General features: G+C 40.8%; 1 protein-coding gene across 1 annotated transcript in view; it reads left to right on the top strand.

Moving 5' to 3' along the window:
- IQCA1 (IQ motif containing with AAA domain 1) overlaps positions 1-22,409 on the top strand; it is a 172,123-nt gene that overhangs the window by 27,232 nt on the left and 122,482 nt on the right. The window contains exon 6 of the mRNA XM_036858051.1: positions 12,259-12,464. Within this exon, the coding sequence (XP_036713946.1) occupies positions 12,259-12,464 (206 nt within the window). The remainder of the gene's footprint in view (positions 1-12,258; positions 12,465-22,409) is intronic.

Here is a 22,409-nt window from a genome sequence, read left to right as displayed (position 1 = left end):
TAGTGATGTTGAGCATCTTTTCATGTGTATCTGTTGGCTGTCTGTATGTCTTCTTTGGAAAAAGGCCTGTTTATGTCATCTGCTCATTTTTTAATTGGGCTGTTTGTTTTTTGACATTAAATTGTGTAAGTTCTTTATATATTTTGAATATTAACCCTTTATCAGATACATAATTTGGAAGTATTTTCTCCCATTCAGTAGGTGGCCTTTTAGTTTTGGTGCTAGTTTCCTTTGCTGTGCAAAAGCATGTAGTCCCATTTGTTTATTTTTGCTTTTGTTGCCCTTGCCTGCAGAGAGAAGTCCAAAATAATATTCAGATTGATGTCAAAGAGTTTACTGCCTTATGTCTTCTTTTAAGAGTTTTATGGTTTCAGGCCTTACATTAACGTCTTTAATACATTTTTAATTTTTTTTTTAACTCTTTATTTTTTTTTAATTTTTTTATCTTTTTGGCTGTGTTGGTTCTTCGTTGCTGCGCGTGGGCTTTCTCTAGTTGCGGTGAGCAGGGCCTGCTCTTCATTGCAGTGCACGGGCTTCTCACTGCAGTGGCTTCTCTTATTGTGGAGCACGGACTCTAGGCGTGCTGGCTTCAGTAGTTGTGGCATGCGGGCTCAGTAGTTGTGGCTCACAGGCTCTAGAGCACAGGCTCAGTAGTTGTGGCGCACAGGCCTAGTTGCTCCGTGGCATGTGGGATCTTCCTGGACCAGGGATCGAACCCATGTCCCCTGCATTGGCAGGCAGATTCTTAACCATTGCGCCACCAGGGAAGTCCCTAATTTATTCTTGTATATGGTGTGAGATAGGGGTCCAGTTTCACTTTTTTGCATGTAGCTGTCCAGTTTTCCCACCACCATTTGTTGAAGACACTGTCTTTTCTCCATTGTATGTTTGTGCCTCCTATGTGTGTCGTAGATTAACTGACCATGTGTGCGTGGGTTTACTTCTGGGAAGTATTTATTGTTATTCTTATTCTGCTTTATTCTTGCCCTCGGTCCCCAGGTCGTCAGAAACTCAATGAGCAAAACAATTCTCTCCCTTTAGTCACCTGATCCCAGGATTCTTTTATCCCTACTCTAGGGCAGGACATTTGCCCTTATTTATCTCAGATTAGGGCCCATTACAAAGTCCTTTACTGCAGCATAGTAGAATGGTTAAGGCCGGGAACTCTGGAGCCAGCCTGCCTGGGTTCAGATTCTGGTTTCACCATTTACTCGCTGTGTGAACTGAGGTGGTGTCTTGGCTTCTTGGTGCCTCGATTTCCACATATGCAAAATGGAGATAGTGCTAGCACCCAGGCAAAGATGTGTGTTAAGTATTAAAGAAATTGGTATCTGTAAAGCATTTAAAATAGTGTCTGACACACTGCACCCTGTGAGCACTAGGTAAGTGTTCACTGTTTTTTTTATTTTTAAAGTTTTCTCTTTTTTTTTTAAATTAATTAATTTATTTATTTTTGGCTGTGTTGGGTCTTCGTCTCTGTGCGAGGGCTTTCTCTAGTTGCGGCAAGCGGGGGCCACTCTTCATCGCAGTGCGCGGGCCTCTCACTATCGTGGCCTCTCTTGTTGCGGAGCACAGGCTCCAGACGTGCAGGCTCAGTAGTTGTGGCTCACGGGCCCAGTTGCTCTGCGGCATGTGGGATCTTCCCAGACCAGGGCTCGAACCCGTGTCCCCTGCATTGGCAGGCAGACTCTCAACCACTGCGCCACCAGGGAAGCCCCCACTCTTATTTTGTGTAATGGCTTATAATTGTGGGTTTAAATGCTCACATCACTCATATTTAAAAATGCATATTAAATTGCCATTTTTTATCTATTTAAGTTGGCCAAGATCAAAATGGTTAAGGTCACAATGTTGGCAAGGTGTGGGAAAAAAGGCTCTGTCATACACTGTTGGGGGGAAGAGTAAAGAAATCCTGCAACCTCTTTGCAAGGCAGCTCAGCAATATCCATTAAAATTACAAATGTATATTTTTGAAAAGTATGATCTATAGTACCCGTAAAAAACCATTTTCAGACAAACTATTTTAAACCAGAAGAAACCTATCAGTGAAGAGATACAAGAAAGCATACAGGGTAAGAGGAGAGATTCTGGAGGTACATGCTTCGGGTCAAAGCCCCAGTCTGCCACTTCCTGGCTGTGTGACCCTGGACAAGTTCTTTGACCTCTCTGTGCCTCAGTTTCTGCATATATAAAATGAAGATAGTAATGGTACTCATACATAGGCTACTTATTATGAGGAATAAATTAGTTAATATTTGTAAACCAGTTAAAATAGTGTCTCGCAAACTTTAAGTGCTGTGGAAGTGTTTATTTTAAAACATTTTTAAAGAATGTAGAACACAAAAGTAGCAAATTTGGCTCCCACCACTAATCGATTACAGGCTCAACTATACAGTTCTATTCCAGCTCTTAATTAAGCAAATCTTAAAACTACTACAAGTTTCTAGAAAGTAGATTTAACGGGCTAGAAATTGCTCTATTTTTAATTGTTTTACACCCATTTGAAGTTGTGGCATCCTAAAATAAAGATTTACCATAGCTGTAGTATGAGCAGAGGGCAAAAGAAAACCATCGGCCGGCTTCCCTGGTGGTGCAGTGGTTAAGAATCCTCCTGCCAATGCAGGGGACAGAGGTTTGATCCCTGGTCCGGGAAGATCCCACATGCCACGGAGCAACTAAGCCCGTGCACCACAACTACTGAGCCTGCACTGTAGAGCTGGTGAGCCACAACTACTGAGCCCACATGCTGCAACTACTGAAGCCCACGTGCCTAGAGCCCGTGCTCCACAATAAGAGAAGTCACCGCAATGAGCAGCCCGTGCACCACAACGAAGAATAGCCCCCGCTCGTGGCAACTAGAGAAAGCCCGCCCGCAGCAATGAAGACCCAACACAGCCAAAAATTAAATAAATAAATAAATAAATTTTTAAAAATTAAAAAAAAAAAAGAAAACCATCAGCTCTGACTCTCCCCGCAACTTTTTTTCCACTTCTTCTTGCTGGGTTCTTCTTTCTGAGTAGATGTGTTTATATAAACACAGATATACAAGTATAGATATATTACTGTGAAATGAAATGGTAAAACAAAAGAGCTTATTTTTATAAACTGGGGAACGTCCATACACACGCACATGCACGCACACGATCTTAAAACGGACCAACCGAAGAGCAGTTTACTCCACAGCATGAGGCATTCCACGTGTAAAATTAGTGCAGGAAGCGCGCAGCGCAAGCCCATGGGCTGATGGGGCGGCTCTGAGTGCTCCCTAATGATGACCGACTGGGGGCTGCGTGGAGCTGATTAATCTCTGCACTGACCACGGCGGTCATTTGTTGGAATAGACCCTCTCCCTTCCCCTCACTGCTCCCTCCTCGCCTTAAGTTACTACAGTACCCCCAAGACCATGAGCTCCTCCAGGAAGTTGCCAGCATTAAATCACTTATTTGCAAGGGGATTTGTGACTGATAAATTGAACAGATTGTCATTTGGACAAATGTGCATTTTATCTTACTAATTTGACCAAGGATTTTTAAAGGCAAAGCCCATCAAACATTAGATAAGCATTTTAAGTTAATGGACCATGGAGTCCTATTTCTTCATAAACCCAGGAGTCATCATCTTATGTCCTATTTTTACAGCAACATCAACTATTAATATGTATATTTTTGCTGACGGAGGACCATGCTATAAACTTAGGTTTCGTTAACCAGTTCTGGGTCATTAACTGTGGAAAGCTTGTAAATATAATGGTTTATTCACATGGGAAGCCTTCATTAAGATGCATTATTCTACAGCTGATGTATTTCCATATATAGTATATTATTGTGTTCTCTATTTCCCTTTAATATTCGTAATTTATTTTTCAATGAGTTGCTGTTTATGCGGTGAGTTAACAAATTTGAATGCCATATGACCAAAGTTGCTAAACAGGAAAAAGATGTTTTAGCCCAAAGGAAAAGCTACTCATTAACATAAGAATCTAAATATATTATAACCTTCAAATTCAGAAGCAACTAGCGAAAGAAGCTACAAATGACCCCAAATGTATTTTTGTCAGAGAAAGTCTATCTCAAGCAACACGCATGAATACACACATATTAACAGCCCAGCATGGTGTAATAGGAGAAACACAGACCCGGAGGAATCCAGAAACCTTATTGCCAGCTTCTTCATTCACATAGGATGGCTTGGGAGAGTCATTAAGTGATGGACCTCAGTCCCCATCTGTTCAATGGGATAATCAGGTCCTTACTTCTGTCTCAAAAGATGGATGTAACATCAGTAAAGAAATGTAGAGAAAGAAGGTGTGGGACAGAGTGCCATGCCAATTACAAAAAATCTGATGAGCGCTGGGAGACTTCTGTTTCACTTGTAGATCATGGACAGGTTATGAAGTTGGCTGAACACTTTGTGTAGAGCTTTGCCAGGACACCAGTCAGAGTTGCCTACTCATTAATTCACTTTTAGGGATTCAAAGGGGAAAAGGCCCAGCTAAAATATAGTTTGTATGTGTGAATCTATGAAAAAAATATGTCATGATTTACCATAAGAACAATGTAGTGGGGGGATTTCATATGATTCACAGATAAAAAATCATAACATTAAAGCAAGACTTCAAGACAATTTTACACGTTCATCGGAGACAAAGAAATTTGGGTCATTTGTAGCAGAGATGCATTTGAACATCTTAACGAAAACAATGGACTTTAGGGTAGTCATTGGAGAGATCAGATAAAAATCTCTGTGTGAGTTATAAACTTCTATTTCATAACACTAGGAATGTAAGACATTACCTGAAAAATATGAGAATTGGATACTTCTTTAAATGATTAAATAAAGGGAATTCTTATCTCTTTATTTTGACACAAAGTAGATAATATAAAGTCATGGCTTTGAGCACTTACATCTTGAGTCAATTTAGATCACTGGCTTTTAACATTGTTCTTTAAAATGATTCTGTGATTCTCATTCTAGATCCACTTTTAAAGTAGTTTTAGGGGGTTTTCCCTATCAAGAGTTGTACATTCTCACCTCATTATACTAAACTTAGACAATTTGCTTAGTTTGTTACACATTCTAATGCATATTTTTATCAAGTATTATATGTGTGATTTTCTTTTCATTTTTTTTCCACCTGGCTTTATGTCATTAAGTGGATGCTATATTCTGACAGCATCTCAATTGTGGATTCAACTAGAGAAGTCACAAACCAAAACAATGGTCACATTCCCACCAACAGTGCAAGAGGGTTCCCTTTTCTCCACACCCTCTCCAGCATTTGTTGTTTGTAGATTTTCTGATGATGCCCATTCTAACTGGTGTGAGGTGTTACCTCCTTGCAGTTTTGATTTGCATTTCTCTAATAATTAGTGATGTTGAGCAGCTTTTCATGTGCCTGTTGGCCATCTGTATGTCTTTTTTGGAGAAATGTCTATTTAGGTCTTCTGCCCATTTTTTGATTGGGTAGGTTGTTTGTTTTTTTAATATTGAACTGCATGAGCTGTTTATATATTTTGGAGATTAATCCTTTGTCCATTGATTCATTTGCAAATATTTTCTCCCATTCTGAGGGTTGTCTTTTCATCTTGTTTATAGTTTCCTTTGCTGTGCAAAAGCTTTTAAGTTTCATTAGGTCCCATTTGTTTATTTTTGTTTTTATTTCCATTACTTTAGGAGGTGGGTCGAAAAAGATCTTGCTGTGATTCATGTCAAAGAGTGTACTTCCTATGCTTTCCTCTAAGAGTTTTATAGTGTCTGGTCTTACATTTAGGTCTTTAATCCATTTTGAGTTTATTTTTCTGTATGATGTTAGGGAGTGTTCTAATTTCATTCTTTTATGTGCAGCTGTCCAGTTTTCCCAGCACCACTTATTGAAGAGACTGTGTTTTCTCCATTGTATATCCTTGCCTCCTTTGTCATGGATTAGTTGACCATAGGTCATAAATCAAGCCTTAGGAAGTTGAAATCGTATCTAGCATCTTTTCCAACACAACACTATGAGATTAGAAATAAATTACAGGGAAAAAAATGTAAAAAACACAAACACATGGAGGCTAAACAATACGTTACTAAATAACCAAGAGATCACTGAAGAAATCAAAGAGGAAATCAAAAATACCTGGAGACAAATGACAACAAAAACACGGCAATACAAAACCTATGGGATGCAGCAAAAGCAGCTCTAAGAGGGAAGTTTATAGCAATACAATCCTACTTCAAGAAACAAGAAAAATCTCAAATAAACAATCTAACCTTACACCTAAAGGAACTAGAGAAAGAAGAACAAACAAAACCCAAAGTTAGTAGAAGAAAAGAAATAAAGATCAGAGCAGAAATAAATAGAAACAAAGAAAACAATAGCAAAGATCAGTAAAACTAAAACCTGGTTCTTTGAGAAGATAAACAAAATTGATAAGCCATTAGCCAGACTCATCAAGAAAAAAAGGGAGAGGACTCAAATCAGTAGAATTAGAAATGAAAAAGGAGAAGTAACAACTGACACTGCAGAAATACAAAGGATCATGAGAGATTACTACAAGCAACTATATGCCAATAAAATAGACAACCTGGAAGAAATGGACAAATTCTTAGAAAAGCATAACCTTCCGAGACTGAACCAGGAAGAAATAGAAAATATAAACAGACCAATCACAAGCACTGAAATTGAGACTGTGATTAAAAATCTTCCAGCAAACAAAAGTCCAGGACCAGATGGCTTCACAGGTGAATTCTATCAAACGTTTAGAAAAGAGCTAACACCCATCCTTCTCAAACTCCTCCAAAAAATTGCAGAGGAAGGAACACTGCCAAACTCATTCTACAAGGCCACCATCACCCTGATACCAAAACGAGACAAAGATACTACAAAAAAAGAAAATTACAGACCAATATCATTGATGAATAAAAATGCAAAAATCCTCAACAAAATACTAGCAAACAGAATCCAACAACACATTAAAAGGATCATACACCATGATCAAGTGGGATTTATTCCAGGGATGCAAGGATTCTTCAATATATGCAAATCAATCAATGTGATACATCATATTAACAAATTGAAGAATAAAAACCATATGATCATCTCAACAGATGCAGAAAAAGCTTTTGACAAAATTCAACACCCATTTATGATAAAAACTCTCCAGAAAGTGGGCATAGAGGGAACCTACGTCAACATAATAAAGGCCATATATGACAAACTCACAGCAAACATCATTCTCAATGGTGAAAAACTGAAAGCATTTCCTCTGAGGTCAGGAACAAGACAAGGATGTCCACTCTCACCACTATTATTTAACATAGTTTTGGAAGTCCTAGCCACGGCAATCAGAGAAGAAAAAGAAATAAAAGGAATACTTGGAAAAGAAGAAGTAAAACTGTCACTGTTTGCAGATGACATGATACTATACATAGATAATCCTAAAGATGCCACCAGAAAACTACTAGAGCTAATCAATGAATTTGGTAAAGTTGCAGGATACAAAATTAATGCACAGAAATCTCTTGCATTCTTATACACTAACAACAAAAGATCAGAAAGAGAAATTAAGGAAACAGTCCCTCTTCTTTTTCTTTATCATCATCATTTTAGGCTTTGCAGGCCATATGGTCCCTGTCCCAACTATTCAGTGTGGCCGTTGTAGTGTGAAAGCCACCATAGACAGTATGTAAATGAATGGGCATGGCTGCGTTCCAATAAAACTTTATTTACGAAAATAAGCAGTGGGCCAGGTTTGACTCCTGTGCTATAGGTTACCAAACCTTTTTCTAGAGCAGTTAGTTTTTCCTCAAACTTGGATATTATCAGAATCACTTGAAGACTTTCCCAAACTACTAGTTTCTTGCTTCTTCCTCACCCCCAGGATGGAACTGGGAATCCATATTTTTTTACTGCTTTTCAGAATTTTGAGGAAAAGCATGAACTTGGAAAAAATAACTCACTGGTATATTTGAAGATGTGTTGCATCTAAAATAATTTCCCTGAACAAAGTGACTACTAAAAATAAGACAGGAGCAAATATAATATAAAATAAGAAGGAATTTTGGGAAGATAAGAGCATGCTCAAAAAAGCAGAACAATAATAACCCCTCTAAAATTCTAAATAAATCCAAATAATAAGTGGACATAACTGAAAGCCAAATTAATTGTGAAAGATAAAGATAGAGAAATCTTCTGTAACATAGTGCAAGCAAGTAAAGGAGAGATGGAAAATATAAGAGAAAAGGTCAGATCAATCTGGTGCTCTGCCATTTATGTAATATTTGTTGCAGGGAGAAAAATGGAGAAAAAGAAATAATAGAAGGAAAATTTACAGAGGAGAAGACATAATTCTTTATATTGAAAGGACCCACCAGATGGAGAATGTGATGAATGAAGAAATGCTCACACCTAGGTTCATTTTGATAAACTTTGAAAAGACTAAGTGTAAAGCATCATAAGAGCAGAATAGCTTATCTACAAAGGAACAATCATCAAATTTCCAACAAGCTAGTCACTGGCAGCTCTGCCCGTTAGAAGAAGTATCCTCCAGGGTAGCTACTAAACTGCCATTCAAGTGGGAGGGGCCAAATGAGGACATTTTAGAAATGCAAGTACTTAGAATACTTATGGCTGACCATATCCAGTCTGAAAGTTACACTCAAGGACATGCTTCACCACCTAAATGTCCATCAACAGATGAATGGTTAAAGAAGGTGTGCCACATATATACAATGGAATATTACTCAGCCAGAAAAAGGAACGAAATTGTGTCATTTGCAGAGACGTAGATGGACCTAGAAACTGTCATACAGATTGAAGTAAGTCAGAAAGAGAAAAACAAATACCATATGCTAACACATATATATATGGAATCTAAAAAAACAATACTGATGAACCTAGTGGCAGGGCAGGAATAAAGACGCAGATGTAGAGAATGGACTTGAGGACATAGGGTGGGGGAAGGGAAAGCTGGGATGAAGTGAGAGAGTAGCATTGACATATATACACTACCAAATGTAAAATAGATAGCTAGTGGGAAGCAGCCGCATAGCACAGGGAGACCAGCTGGGTGCTTTGTGACCACCTAGAGGGGTGGGATAGGGAGGGTGGAGGGAGACGCAAGAGGGAGGGGGTATGGGGATATATGTATACAAATAGCTGATTCACTTTGTTGTACAGCAGCAACTAACACAACTATGTAAAGCAATTATACCCCAATAAAGAGGTAAAAAAAAAAAAAAAGGACATGCTTCAGCAAAATGAAAACTGAATAGGAGAAAGAAAACTAAAAAGTGAAACCAAAACAATGGTTAAATTTAAATAGTTACTGGTTTAAAAATTAATCACAATCTGTTATTACACAAAGTTTGAGGGAAAAAGAGTGAACACATGCAGAGGTCCTAGACTTGCTTAAAGAAACAGTAAAAATACTAATGAATTCTAGACATAAATAGAAATATAGGTGGTGATTATGATGTTAAAAATTTCAGAATAACTGGCAGAAGATTATAAATAAGATGTATAGTTTCTTAACCACTGCATAGCAAGAATGAACAAAGTTAACTGCATAGACCCAGCAAAAGGTAGGAAAGGAAAAACAAGAAATTGTTTTAGAAAACATAAGATGGCAGAATTAGCTCTGAATATTTTATTTATAGAAATGAATAAAATTCCTCTTTTCTATAATTTTCAGATAGAGTTTTTAATGTACAGTTATATGCTGTTGAAAAGGAGAAACTTGTTGAAAAGTTCAACGCAAAGGGACATAAGAGCTGTGTCAGTGAGTTTGGTTTAACTCGGTAGAATAAGCGCTTGTGTTTATCTTGTTCTTTCTGCCCAGTGGGGAGCGAGGTGAGATCCTGTTCTGAAAGGAAGGATTAAGAGAACAATGAGACCAATAGCTCCCTCCCTCTGCTTGGCTCTTGCAGCCACACTTACACCTCTTCAGGAGCAGATGGGAGGATTTCTGTCTGCAGAAACTAACCAGCTCAAAAGAAAGACATTTGGATACTGATACTCAGATACCTCCAATAAAGCAGCTCTGACCTCACCAGTCAGCAACTCCCCTACACAGCTTCCAAACAGCTCTGGGAGCCTCCCTCCTAAATAAGCGTGAACCACAAAGGGTCACCAGTCACTTAGGAAAGACAGAGACCCAACAGAAAAGAAATTGGAAGAAAAAAAACAGAGGAAAAATAAAACATAAAAAACAGAATTCTAAAAGTAATAACCCTATGGAAATAAAAGAGGATTATCGAATCCAGAAATTAGAACAAAATGCCCCAAAAAAGGAGAATCAAAGAACAGTTGAAGTGCTGTTGAAGAGTTAAAATATAATAATAGAAACTTCAAAAAATAAAGTTGAAAGAAAAAATTAAGAAAATCTCCTAGAAAATAGCAAAATGACAAAGAGATGGATGAGGGATACGTGTAGAGATGGATGAGGGATACGTGTAAAGTTCTGAGAAGAAAAGATCTAAGAAAACAGAGGAAGGAAATTGTAAAGGAACAGTAACCAAAAAAATCCTTGTAACAAAAGGATATGGATTTTCAGATTTAAAATGGTCCCTGGCTTTAGGTTGTATCCATACCTTGGCTATTGTGAATAATGCTGCAGTGAACAGGGGGGTACAGATATCTTTTTAAGATCTTGATTTCATTTCCTTTGGATGTATACCCAGAAGTGGGATTGCTGGATCATATGGTAGTTCTATTTTTAAGTTTTTGAGGAGCCTCCATAGTGTTTTCTATAGTGCCTGCACCAGTTTACATTCCCACCGACAGTGTACAAGGGTTTCAATTTCTCCACATCCATGCCCAACACTTGTCATCTTTTCTCTACTTGATACTAGCCATCCTTTGCTGAATCAGATTATAGTTTTTGGATTCTGGAAGAATCTTTCCTGAGTTTTGTGTGCTATTCACAATGTAAGTGACACAGACACGACACACTTTTATGTTTATCTGCATTATTATTTTCTCTACCGCTTTCTTAAGTCTATACAATCAAATCACAGTAGTAAATCAAGCCCTCATTTGTAGCATTTGCTAATTTCGATGGTGTAAGTATTCCTGTAGCCAACTGCAAGCTGCTAACCTGAATGAACACAGGAAAACACGCACAGAAGTGACAGCATTATTACAGTATTTTCACCTTAGAGATACAACAGACATAATGACATCAAGAGCATAGATGACAATAAAATCCAGTAAAAATAATTATGAAGCGATGAGTTTTTGGTATCGGTAACTTGCATTGTTAACATAATTTAATCCTAAGTTTATATAATTTAGCATTTAAAAATAACTGTGCCTAACAGCAAGCTTGCAAAATTCCTGAAAATCTGTCAACTGGATCTCATGAGTCATTACAGGCTGGCTCCAGCACACCACTGAATTTGTCCTTAATTTGCTAACTTACCTGGGCTGAATCTCTGAACTCCTTAGAGCTCAGGATCTTTAGCTCATACCTATGATTCCCATGTGTGTTCTTCTTCTCCAAGTCCCTTTTAGTTCTTTCCATCCAAACCCACAAGGTAGCACTTTTATAGATTATTTGACACGGTTCCCTACTGTGATGGACATTACTCTTATCCCACCAACCTCATTTCTTTAGGGGTTCTAAAGAACAGGGATTATGTCTCAAAGTGACTTTGTATTTTCGGTTACCACAATCCTCCACATGTTGCTGGACCAGTGCTGAGCATTTGGTTGGCGTTCTATAGCCAGCCATTGTTGCCTTTCTGATCAGCAGATGTGGAGAGAGAACATTCTCACAATAAGATGTAATAGCGTGAATGTCTGGAGTCAGCTGAGAATTTCCTGCTCTGGAGGTCTTTAACAATAGAGGGGATATTTTCAGAGTTGATTTTGGTGTCATTTTTCTTGAAATCAGAACACCCAAACTCTTTTCATCAATTCTTGCTTCATTTACTTTCTAATGCTATATTCTTTTCTCTCCCACTAGCCAAGAAGATTTGGAAAACTTTACCTTCTGTAACTTGAATGATTTTTTGAATGATTTACCGAATAAGCATTTTTTAAGCTAACGACCAGTTTCTGGGAAATAGTACAGAGTGATCCCATACTTCCTCCCCATGGTTGTGAATTACTCCTTCAAGTTCTCCTGCAAGATCTGATTCTTTTGTTCTGTTTGTATTTCTTATGGGTCTTTGGTAGGACACCATTGAAGATACTGACATATTTCATTAGTGTCTAATATTTTTCACCAGCTCTGTAACCTTTATGATCTCAAACCTTTTGGCTTATATTTTCAGAACCCACCTCCTTTGTTTAATGAAGTCAGTGCTGCAGTAATCCAGGCTGACAGGGTGACGCACCTGCGGGATAAGGTGCAGGTAAAGCATGAAGAGGAATACAGAGATGCCTTGGTTACAATCAAGGATGACTTGAAACTAATAGAAGGTCCCAACATCAAGGAGAACCTCCAAGATCAGATCCGGCGCTGGTTCATCGAATGCAGGTGAGTGTAGGACATCTATCCTGACAGTCTCTTCTGTGGTGGTTGATATTCTTGTGTGTTTTTAAGCACAGAAACATGTTGATGTAGATTCATGTGGTTTTCTGGCTTCATTTTAGAAAAATAGAATGTGAAGGCTAAGAATTTAGGAACTAATTCTTTTTTTAATGAAATTGCTTTTGTTCCTGGTTTTTTTTAAAAAATACAGTCTATGTAATACCTCTATAACCACATGAAATTGAACATCATGGGTGGATGACACAGCCCCAAGATGGTAGGCTTTCACAGGCCAGGTCTGTCTGAAATCCGAGGGGTCTGGCCACAAGCAATTCATGCTGCCCTTCCTTCTGGGATTTGACCCTAATTGTATGAGGCTTCACAGCCTCAGTCATGCTCCTTCTCTGTCATAATCCCTTGAAGCAGCTGCTGACTCTGGGACCTGATGCCTGGCCCCCAGGCCTCCCAGGAAATGATGGGAAGGTAGCAGTTCTGGGGACAAGGCATTATGTATATTAAGGCCTTCCTGTATTAAGGGTCCGCCTATATTAAGGGTCTTCTTTAATGCTCTTAAGTGAAATGTTAAGCAATTTAAAGCTTCTTTAAAAAGATGGTTTTTGTTTACAAAAGATGTGCTCCTTTATTAGAGAATTACAGTAGAACAAACACTTGTAGAACACAGTACAAGTTTCCACCCAGTAGAACAAACGCTTTGTAGGCAACCCAGTTGGAGCAGCTTTAAAATCTATTTCAAGAGGGGAAGGAAAGAGAGCAGATTGTTGTGATCAGTCCCAGGGCCATGGAAGCAGACTCACCACCTGTTTTCTTTGATGGGTATTGTGCTGTACCACGTTAGGTTCAGAGACACTCAGATTCCAACTTTGATGAGCTCGTCAGGACCAGGGAATTTAACTTGTTGGCAATAGAAAACCAACCTCCTTCTCAAAACATTACATTAAAAGGTGTTTAGGGGCTTCCCTGGTGGCGCAGTGGTTGAGAGTCTGCCTGCCAATGCAGGGGACACGGGTTCGAGCCCTGGTCTGGGAAGATCCCACATGCTGCGGAGCAACTAGGCCCGTGAGCCATAACTACTGAGCCTGCGCGTCTGGAGCCTGTGCTCCGCAACAAGAGAGGCCGCGATAGTGAGAGGCCCGTGCACCGTGGTGAAGAGTGGCCCCTGCTCACCGCAACTGGAGAAAGCCCTCGCACAGAAACGAAGACCCAACACAGCCAAAAATAAATAAATTAATTAATTAATTAAAAAAAAAAAAAAGATGTTTATATCTGTGGTAGGCAGCCTCCCAGGTGGCCTCCACTGACCCCACCTCTTCCTCTGGTAATGTTCTCCCTTTGAGTGTGATGTAGACCTAGAACTTCACTTCTAAAGAAAAATATATGGAGAACTTCCCTGGTGGACCCGTGGTTAAGACTCCGTGCTTCCACTGCAGGGGGCACAGGTTCAATCCCTGGTCAGGGAACTAGGATCCCACATGCTGCACAGCGCAACCAAAAAAAAAAAAAAAAAGAATAAAAAGAATATGGCAGGGGACTTCCCTGGTAGTCCAGTGGTAAAGAATCCACCTTACAATGCAGAGGACGCGAGTTTGATCCCTGGGCAGGGAACTAAGATCCCACATGCCGCGGGGCAACTAAGCCTGCACACCACAGCTAATGAGCTCACGCGCCTCAACTACAGAGCCCACGTGACCTGGAGCCCTCGCGCCACAACTAGAGAAGAGAAAACCCGCATACCACAACTAGAGAGAAGCCCAAGCGCTGCAATGAAAGATCCCACGTGCTTCAGTGAAGATCCTGCGTGCCGCAACTAAGACCCGACAGAGCCAAAAATAAATAAAATAAATAAATAAATAATAAGAATAAATAAATCTTAAAAAAAAATACAGCAAAAGCGATGGGGTGGCACTGCCATCTTGCTTGCCTCTTGCCCCCTCACTTGCTTTCACCCCTGGCTCTGAGAGGGGTCAGCTGCTGCCCAGCAGAGGGGCCCCGTAGAAGGAACGGAGGGAGGTTCCTGGTGACAGCCAGCAAGGAACTTGGGCCTCCTTCCAGCCTGAGAAGAGCTGAATCTTGTCCACAACCACATGCGTGAACTGAAAGGGCATTCTCCCCCAAGTGAGCCTTCAGATGAGGCTGCAGCCCCAGCCAACACTGTTTGCAGCCTCTTGGGGGACCCCAAGGCAGAGATACCCACCTGAGCCACATCTAGTTCCCTACCCACAGAAACAGTGACACAATAAACATGTGTTGTTTCGGTCACTAAGTGTTGGGGTGTCTTAGCATGCAGCAAGAGATGTCTAACATACATCAATTATTTTACAGTGATTCAGAAAAACTTGAACAGTCATAAACTTCTCTTGTGTTAATTCTGTATAGGATTCTAACATGCTATCTCCTCAATAGTACTTAAATTTTATAACAAAGTTTTTTCAGGAATGTTTGATATAACAGTTACATGCTTTTGATTGGGGAGTTCTGTCCTTTATTATATAAATAGAGCTTTTAAATACTTACGATTTTTTAAAATTCAAAATTGATTAATTTTGTGAGCTTTTCTCTTTATGTCGTATTTATCAGGGATATTTTATTGCCAAACGGGATATTTTAAATGAAAGGAATATTTTAAAATGAGAAATTTGACATTGTATTAATTCTGTACTGATAACTGATAATAATAAAGAGATAGAGAAAATATGCCGATAGGGAGGGAGATATTTATATATGCATATATCCCCTCTTCACTTTATCAGCTTCCTCCTTACTTTTAATTCTGGTGATGGCTTCATGGAGACATAAGATATACATATACATGTGTGTATATATATATATATATACACACATACAGGCAGATAGATAGATATCTCAAACTTATCAAATTGTACACTTGAATATGAACAGTTCATTATGTATTACACATCCATAAAGCTGTTAGAAATAGATCAAAGATATTATATCAGCAAAGATGTTAGTGTCTGAGTTTTTAAAAATAGCATGTTTTTTTGTTATTCAAACACCAAAACCCAGTATTCCAATCACTAGCCTTATTCTCAGACTACCCCGCTACCCCCCTGCCAGACTCCCACTCACAGTATAAGAAAAACTTAATCGGTAACAATTATAGGTAACAATCTCTTCTGGCTTAAATAGTCTCTTTAAGGTTGACTGTCTATTTTGAGTAAATTTGCGGTCACTTCAGATGCCCCCCTATCGTGAATGTCCCTGTTTTTCTTCCCTTTGTGGCATCTGCCGGCAAAGGGAAGTTACCAGCCTTCACAGCATCGGCTGGGGGCCAGCAGAGTGAACAGCATCTGGGCTCGGGCTGTGCCGGCGCCCTGGCTGGTTTCCGCAGGCGGGCGGTGTAGCCATCTGGTCCACGAGGAGAGACCAGGCCACCTGGTCTTTGGGGACCCCCTCCTGTGGCCTGTGGTTTCTGCCACGTGCCTCAGTCACTGGGCAGCTGCGATTCAGGCCTCTCACTTCCTGAACAGGCCTCATCCCTCTGGGATGCTGGTTCCTTCAGGACCCACGCTCCGCAGGAGCGTACGGGGTGCCCTTCTCAGGCCTTGGGGGACGGGCGGGATCTCTCAGACCCTCCACCAGCAGGTCCCCCCCTCCTGGCTCCGTCCAACCCCATCCCATGCTGCACACCCAGAAAGACAAGCACTGCCCAGACGGTCCCTGATGCTCTTCAGCCACTCCGCGGTCTCTGCTGGGATCTCAGCACTCATCCCCGCCTCGGCTGAGACCCCTGGAGGATGGGGCCCAAGACGCAGATGGCATCCCCACTTGTCCACCTTCTCCTCCCTTCCCCCACCACTCTGCCTCACCAACTTCTTGTTCAAAGCCATCCTCCTTATGAAACCCTCCCTGAGTGCTTCCCTGCAGTTCCTCTCCATCTCCTCCTTGAGCTCTGCCCGCATCTTCCCCTTCCCCCTCCAGGCGATCTGCGTAATCACAGAAACTGGAGCCTTGCTTCCTGAGAAATAGCTGTGCAGCCTTGGGCAAGTCTCTTAACCTCTCTGTGCTGTCAGTCTCCTCATCTGTGATACGAGAACCTATTTTGTGGGGTTGTTAAGATATGAGAAACTTCGACCCCAGGATGCAGACCATTATTATTCCTACCGTATTGTGCACATCTGCTCATTCATATGCCCCTTCCCCAGATAAATGGCAAGCCCCGTGAGGACAGTGCCTGGTGCTGAGGAGAGAGTGGTGGAGACATTTCCCATCCAAGCAGTGGGTAGTGCAAGCCAGCAGTATTGGCGTTTTCCTTTCTTATCTAATTACATAATTGTGTCTGGAGGAAATATACTCAGGATGATTTTGTGCAATCATGGAAATTTAAGTAGAAAGGCATTGTTTCAAAAGAACTGTCTTCTGATTAAATCACCTTGGTTTATAATTGAAACCTTCATTTTCATAGTTAATGAAGATGATATGCCCTGTGTTCATGAACTTTCCTTATCAGCAGCTTTCCTCCCTTTTCTCAGGACATCAGAGAACAGATGCCCACAACCATGTTTTCTACAAATGAAATAATTCTTTACTTTTAGATAGACTTTTATAATCCAATTTATTGTTAGGTGATATAACCAAGTTGAAAGCACTATGTACAATTATAACTCCAAATAAGCTAAAATATATAAAATATACGTATACACACATATACATATATACAAAGATATATTCACACATGCCTTTAATTTATTAAATATATGTTTGCATATGGATGGGAAATTTCTGGAAGGGTACACTAGAAACTTTGTTAGCATGGCCACCTCTGGGGACAAGAGTAGTGATGTTACTTTTATCTCATATTCTCCTGTACGCTTAGAAGTCTTTCTTTCAATAAGTATTATTTTTATAATGAAAAAGCCTAGTTAAAAATATATTAGAAGAAAAAGAAAGGCAAGAAGTTAATTTGGGATAATCCAAAATAAACATTTGAAATGTTAAAACACCCTAATTTTTTAAAAAGTATATTGATGCAATACCTGCAGAACACTCCTGGAAATTCTTTTGATGAAAGAATAGGGCGCCTTGAGGCTGGCAGTAATTGCGCGTTGCTCCCCCATCTGAGGTGCTGGGAGGGTCATGGGAGGCTCCTGATGGCCTCCTGGGAGCAGCCCCTCCCATTGGCTCTGGGCTTTCTTTGAAGACCCAGCCCTCCCGGCCAGTCCCCTTGAGAACATTCCATCCTGCTGTTACTGACCTGACAATTTGGAGGCTGAGTTAGAGCAGCTCCCATGGGTATGCTGTGTGTAATTCACAGAGACGTAAAGATCCCTCCTTTTGAAGTGATGTAAGGTCGAGGGAGGATTTATTTTCATAATTGGATTACATTTATCTGATTGACTTTGATAAAATCCCTTTCCTTGCTTTTTTAAATCAAAGACAAATAAAAAGCAAATATTGTCTTTTGAAACATGAAACATGATCAGTCTTCAGGATAAATTCCAACAGGACATACAGTGACAACTAAAAAATGACTAGAAGTTACAAATATAAACTCCCACAATCTTGAATACTAATTCTTAGCTGATTTAATCAATACTTGTAGTTGCCAAAAGTTGCCCAGTATTTTATCAAATACTAGGATTTGTGGTTCAAGTTGATTTTTCAATTATTTTAAAGGAAGTCTTTTTTTTCCAATGTTAAAACTAATACATGCTCATTGTAGAAAATTTACAAGACAGAGTTTAAAGAAGAAAATTTAAATTGTCTATAACTTTAGTAGACAGAGATAGCTACTATAAAAATTTTTGGTAAATTGCCTTCCAGTATTTTTCTCTCATGTATATATTTTAATTACAGTTTTATGAATCCTTTTTCTAATTTTTAAAAATTTAACACTGGGTTTCCCTATGTCCTTAAAATATTTTGCAAAAAGATGTCTTTCATGATTGCTTAACGTTCTGTTGGATGGATGGACTAGCTAATGAATCAATGATCATCTTTTTAATATTTTGTCAAATTGATAAGAGAACAGTGGTGTCCCTTAATTTGCATTTATTTTATTATTTGGAGGGGTTGAAAAATCTTTTGGACTTTTTGTCAGTAGCATTTCTTCTGTGAACTGCCCTGTCATTCATATGCTTCCCTTTGTGATGTCTTTTTTCTTAAGTGACCTCTAAAATGTAGTATGTATATATAAAGTAGTTTAACCCTTGCATTAATTTGTGATTACTGCTGTAATGCATGACCGCAAACCTGGTGGCTTAAACCAATAGAAATTTATTTTCTTCTCGTTCTGGAAGTCAGGAGTCTGAAATCACGGACTCAGCAGGTCTGTGCTCCCTCTGAAAGCTCTAGGGGAGAGTCGGTTCTTCGCATCTTCCGCTTCCGGAGACTGCCGACACTCCTTGGCTCGTGGCTGCGTCACTGCAATCTCTGCCTGTGGTCACTGGCCTCCTCCTCTTCTGTGTGTCTAATGTCTCTCTGTTCTTCTCTTATGAGACACTTAGGATTTCATTTAGGGCCCACCAGGATAATCTTATCCCAAGATTCTTAATCACATCTCAAATATAGATATCTGTTTTCTTATAAATAACGTTCAGCGTCTCCAGGGATCAGGACCCAGTATCTTTGGTGGCTGTTATTCAGCCTACCACAACCCTCAACAACCCCGTGAGGTAAGTACTCTTCTTTCCTTCATTCGCTGGCAGCGTTCCTGATGAAGGACAAAACGAGAAGTTTGTAGTACTCTCGATCAGCCCTGTCCAATAGGACTTTCTGCAGTGGTGGAATTGGTCTGATGTGCGCTGTCTACTCCAGTAGCCACCAGCCACGTACAGCTGTTGAGCACTTGAAAGATGGTAGGGTGACTGAGGAGCTGAATCTTTAATTTAATTTAATTTTCATTCATTCAAATTTAAGTTTGGATAACCACGTGTCATTAGGGGCTACCATATTGGATGGCACAGTCGTGGGGATACTTGTTTCCAGAAAATCTCTTGCTATAATTAGTATTTCTTTTGGCTTGGGACCTGTCATAAACCGTCATCTAAGTGTTACGATCCACGGATGAGCTTCATTTTAAAGTATCATAAAGTAACCTCATCCAACCCCTTAGGGTGATAAAGGAGATAAAGTCCATGGGACTGTGGGCTCTTGTCCCTGAAGATGCAACAGCCTTTTCCCCCATTTCCCTCACGAGCATCAGGGCCACCTGAGTAGCTGTCAGCTCTGAAAACCGGGCCGAATCCAGGCCTTTGTGTCTTTGCAGTTGGTCCTGTGTGGACCATTTCTCCCCACCTGCATTTTTTAACTTAGTTTGTTGAAACTATGCCTGGCATCCAGCTCACCTTCAACCTAGAGAGAAGTAAGACCCTCAAATGGGGTGACAGCTCTAGGATTGGCCCTGCGGCAGTTCTCCTGGGATTTTAGCAGATTCCTTTTAATCCATGTAATCTTGAGGAATCTGGAAGTGATAGTAAATTACACAGCCTTATTCCATTTTTTAAGCCAACACACAGTCAATCAGAGGTGATGGCTAAGAGGAAGAGCTCTGGGGGCTTGGGAGGATCTTCGTCCTCAGCAGGGTGAGCCTGACTGCGAAATGAAATGCCAGTGCCTTTTAATCTTGCGATGTGATGGCATCTATCATGCTCTCTATAATAAACAAATACATTACAAATCACACACACACACACACACAGGAGGAGTGGTCTGAGAGCCAGGCTGCCTGGGTTCAAGTCCCAGCTCTAGCACTTACAGACTGTGTGTCCTTGAACCAGTTGCTTAACCTCTCTGTACCTCCATTTCCTCAACTTAAAATGAGGATATTAACAGTATCGACCTCATAGATAGGATAACATAGACTAATACATATAAAGCCCTTAGAGTAATGTGTCGCACATGATACAGCCTCAGTAATTGTTTTAAACGTGTAGGAAGGCCGGCACATTCTCAGACACACAGTTTGCAGTTTGGAAGAGTTGCCATGGCCATAGTGCCCTGCGTTTTCACTCCTGGGTCTGGAGCCTTTATATTCGCAGCCGTAAGCATCTATCTTTTCAAGTGCTGCATCCTGCAGGAGAGACTGGCTGGGGATGGAGGCGGGGGAGGAAGGGCTGCCAGGGCTGGGGGTGGGGATAAAACTGAGGGATAATAACAGGGTAGGCAGACAAAAATTAGACAGGGTGGAATGTGCTTTTAGTCCCCAGGGCGGGGAAGCCAGGACGTGACATGTCTACAGATCACCAGCAGACGTACATCCTTCCTGGAAGAGGACTTGGAATGCTTTGTTAATTTTTTTGATTAAAAAAATTAAGATATAATTTAAATGCGGTACAGTTCACCCTTCTGTGTACAGTTCTGCGGGTTAAGCTTTGTCATTTTAAGGTATGTGGACCTGGAGAGACCTGCAGATTTGTCTCTCGCCTCCACAGTTTATGCCAGTTTAGGGGTCCAGGAGTTTACACTGGAGGGGGCTCAAGAATTATCTGCAAGTGAAGAGAATGGTGCACTCACCACCCAGGAGAGCTCCCGGACATGTGCAGAAATTTGCTGAGGATGGGGATGTGTTCGGAGCGAGGTGGAACGACAGAGTTTCCTATCAGCCTGGAAAAGTGGATGTCTCTTTCGGAAAAGACTTTCGGATCTCTCCCATCCAGCCTCCAATGCTGCCCCCCTGCCAGGACCTCCCGGGCCTGCACCCGCTTCCATCACTGTTCACTCCTGAACTTGCGTACCTGTCTACTGCTCCTCCAAGAGGGACCTCGCCAGGTGCTTCCCACGGATGCTCTTCTGGGATCCCGAGGCTTAGAAAGGCTGAGTGCCTTACTCGGGGTTCATGGCTCATGAGAGGTCATTCATACTCCAGTCTGTTGATTCCAAAAGCCATGATGCTCCCACAACGGCAAATGTGTCTCCTCGTTCTGAGCATTCCAGCAACAGAAGGCTCGTCCTGTGTGTCTTGGGCTCCGTGGTCATTTCATAGGAAAAGATGGCAGTTGCCCAAGGCCGAGTTGCTCACTAGGTACCGCCTGGAAACCAGGAGCTTTCCTTGTTCCTGACTCCTTCTCTGTCCCTGCTTCTAAGCCTCTTCCCGCAGAGTGAGGTGATGGTCTGTGTAGGTAAAAGGGAGAAAGGCAGAGAGGAATCGTGGGATTTGAGAAAACTGGCTGACTCCAGTTATTTTACAGGTGACAAAAGGGACTCAGAGGAGTCAGGTAACTTGGCCAAAAACTTGGGTCGCTACGGGCAGAACTAAAACCAGGGTGAGCAGAGGCTTTCTGAAGCCTGGTCATTGTGTAAAACGAGATCGGTTCTCAGGGAAAGGTTCAGAATTGTTCCGAGGACTTTTAAGGACATCGGAAAGAAACCACTAGAATGTTCATGATAGATATCTTCCCGGGACTGGGACCACGGCTCTGCTTGTTCTTTTCCTGCGTATTCCAAATTTTCTGCATGGAGCATTAGTTACTTTCAGAAAGAAAAAAGAAATTTCAGGAGGACAATGGGAAAGGGATGGCCAGGGGAGGTGATTAGGGGTCGTTATTTTGAATTCCTTGTGTAATTATATTTTCAGTGAATTCTCAAAAGCAGCTGTGGTCTGTGGAGGAGATGTGAACACATGTGGATTACTCCTATGAGAAGGTGAATAGCTTTTTCTTTTCTGCCATTCGCTTTGGTGGAAAATATGTTAGGTTGAATGGAGGACATAAGAAGAGGTGGGTGAGAAATCAAGGTTATTCACCGAAGCCTTGGGGACAGGTGCACACCTGCGTGAAATCACGTATTTTGCTGTCAGTCGTCACAGTAAATCAAACTAAGAACAGCCAGCAGCTACAGGCTCTCTGGGCTTATCCAGGCACCGGGTCATGGTCCTTTGAGATCCCAATTTCATTTCCTTTGGATATATACCCAGAAGTGGGATTGCTGGATCACATGGTAACTCTACTTTTAATTTTTTAAGGAACCTCTCATACT

The sequence above is a fragment of the Balaenoptera musculus genome, chromosome 7, assembly GCF_009873245.2.
Source record: "Balaenoptera musculus isolate JJ_BM4_2016_0621 chromosome 7, mBalMus1.pri.v3, whole genome shotgun sequence".
Classification (NCBI taxonomy): Eukaryota; Metazoa; Chordata; class Mammalia; order Artiodactyla; family Balaenopteridae; genus Balaenoptera; species Balaenoptera musculus.
The sequence above is the reverse complement of the archived record's forward strand: the minus strand, read 5'-3'. Positions and strand labels throughout refer to the sequence as shown.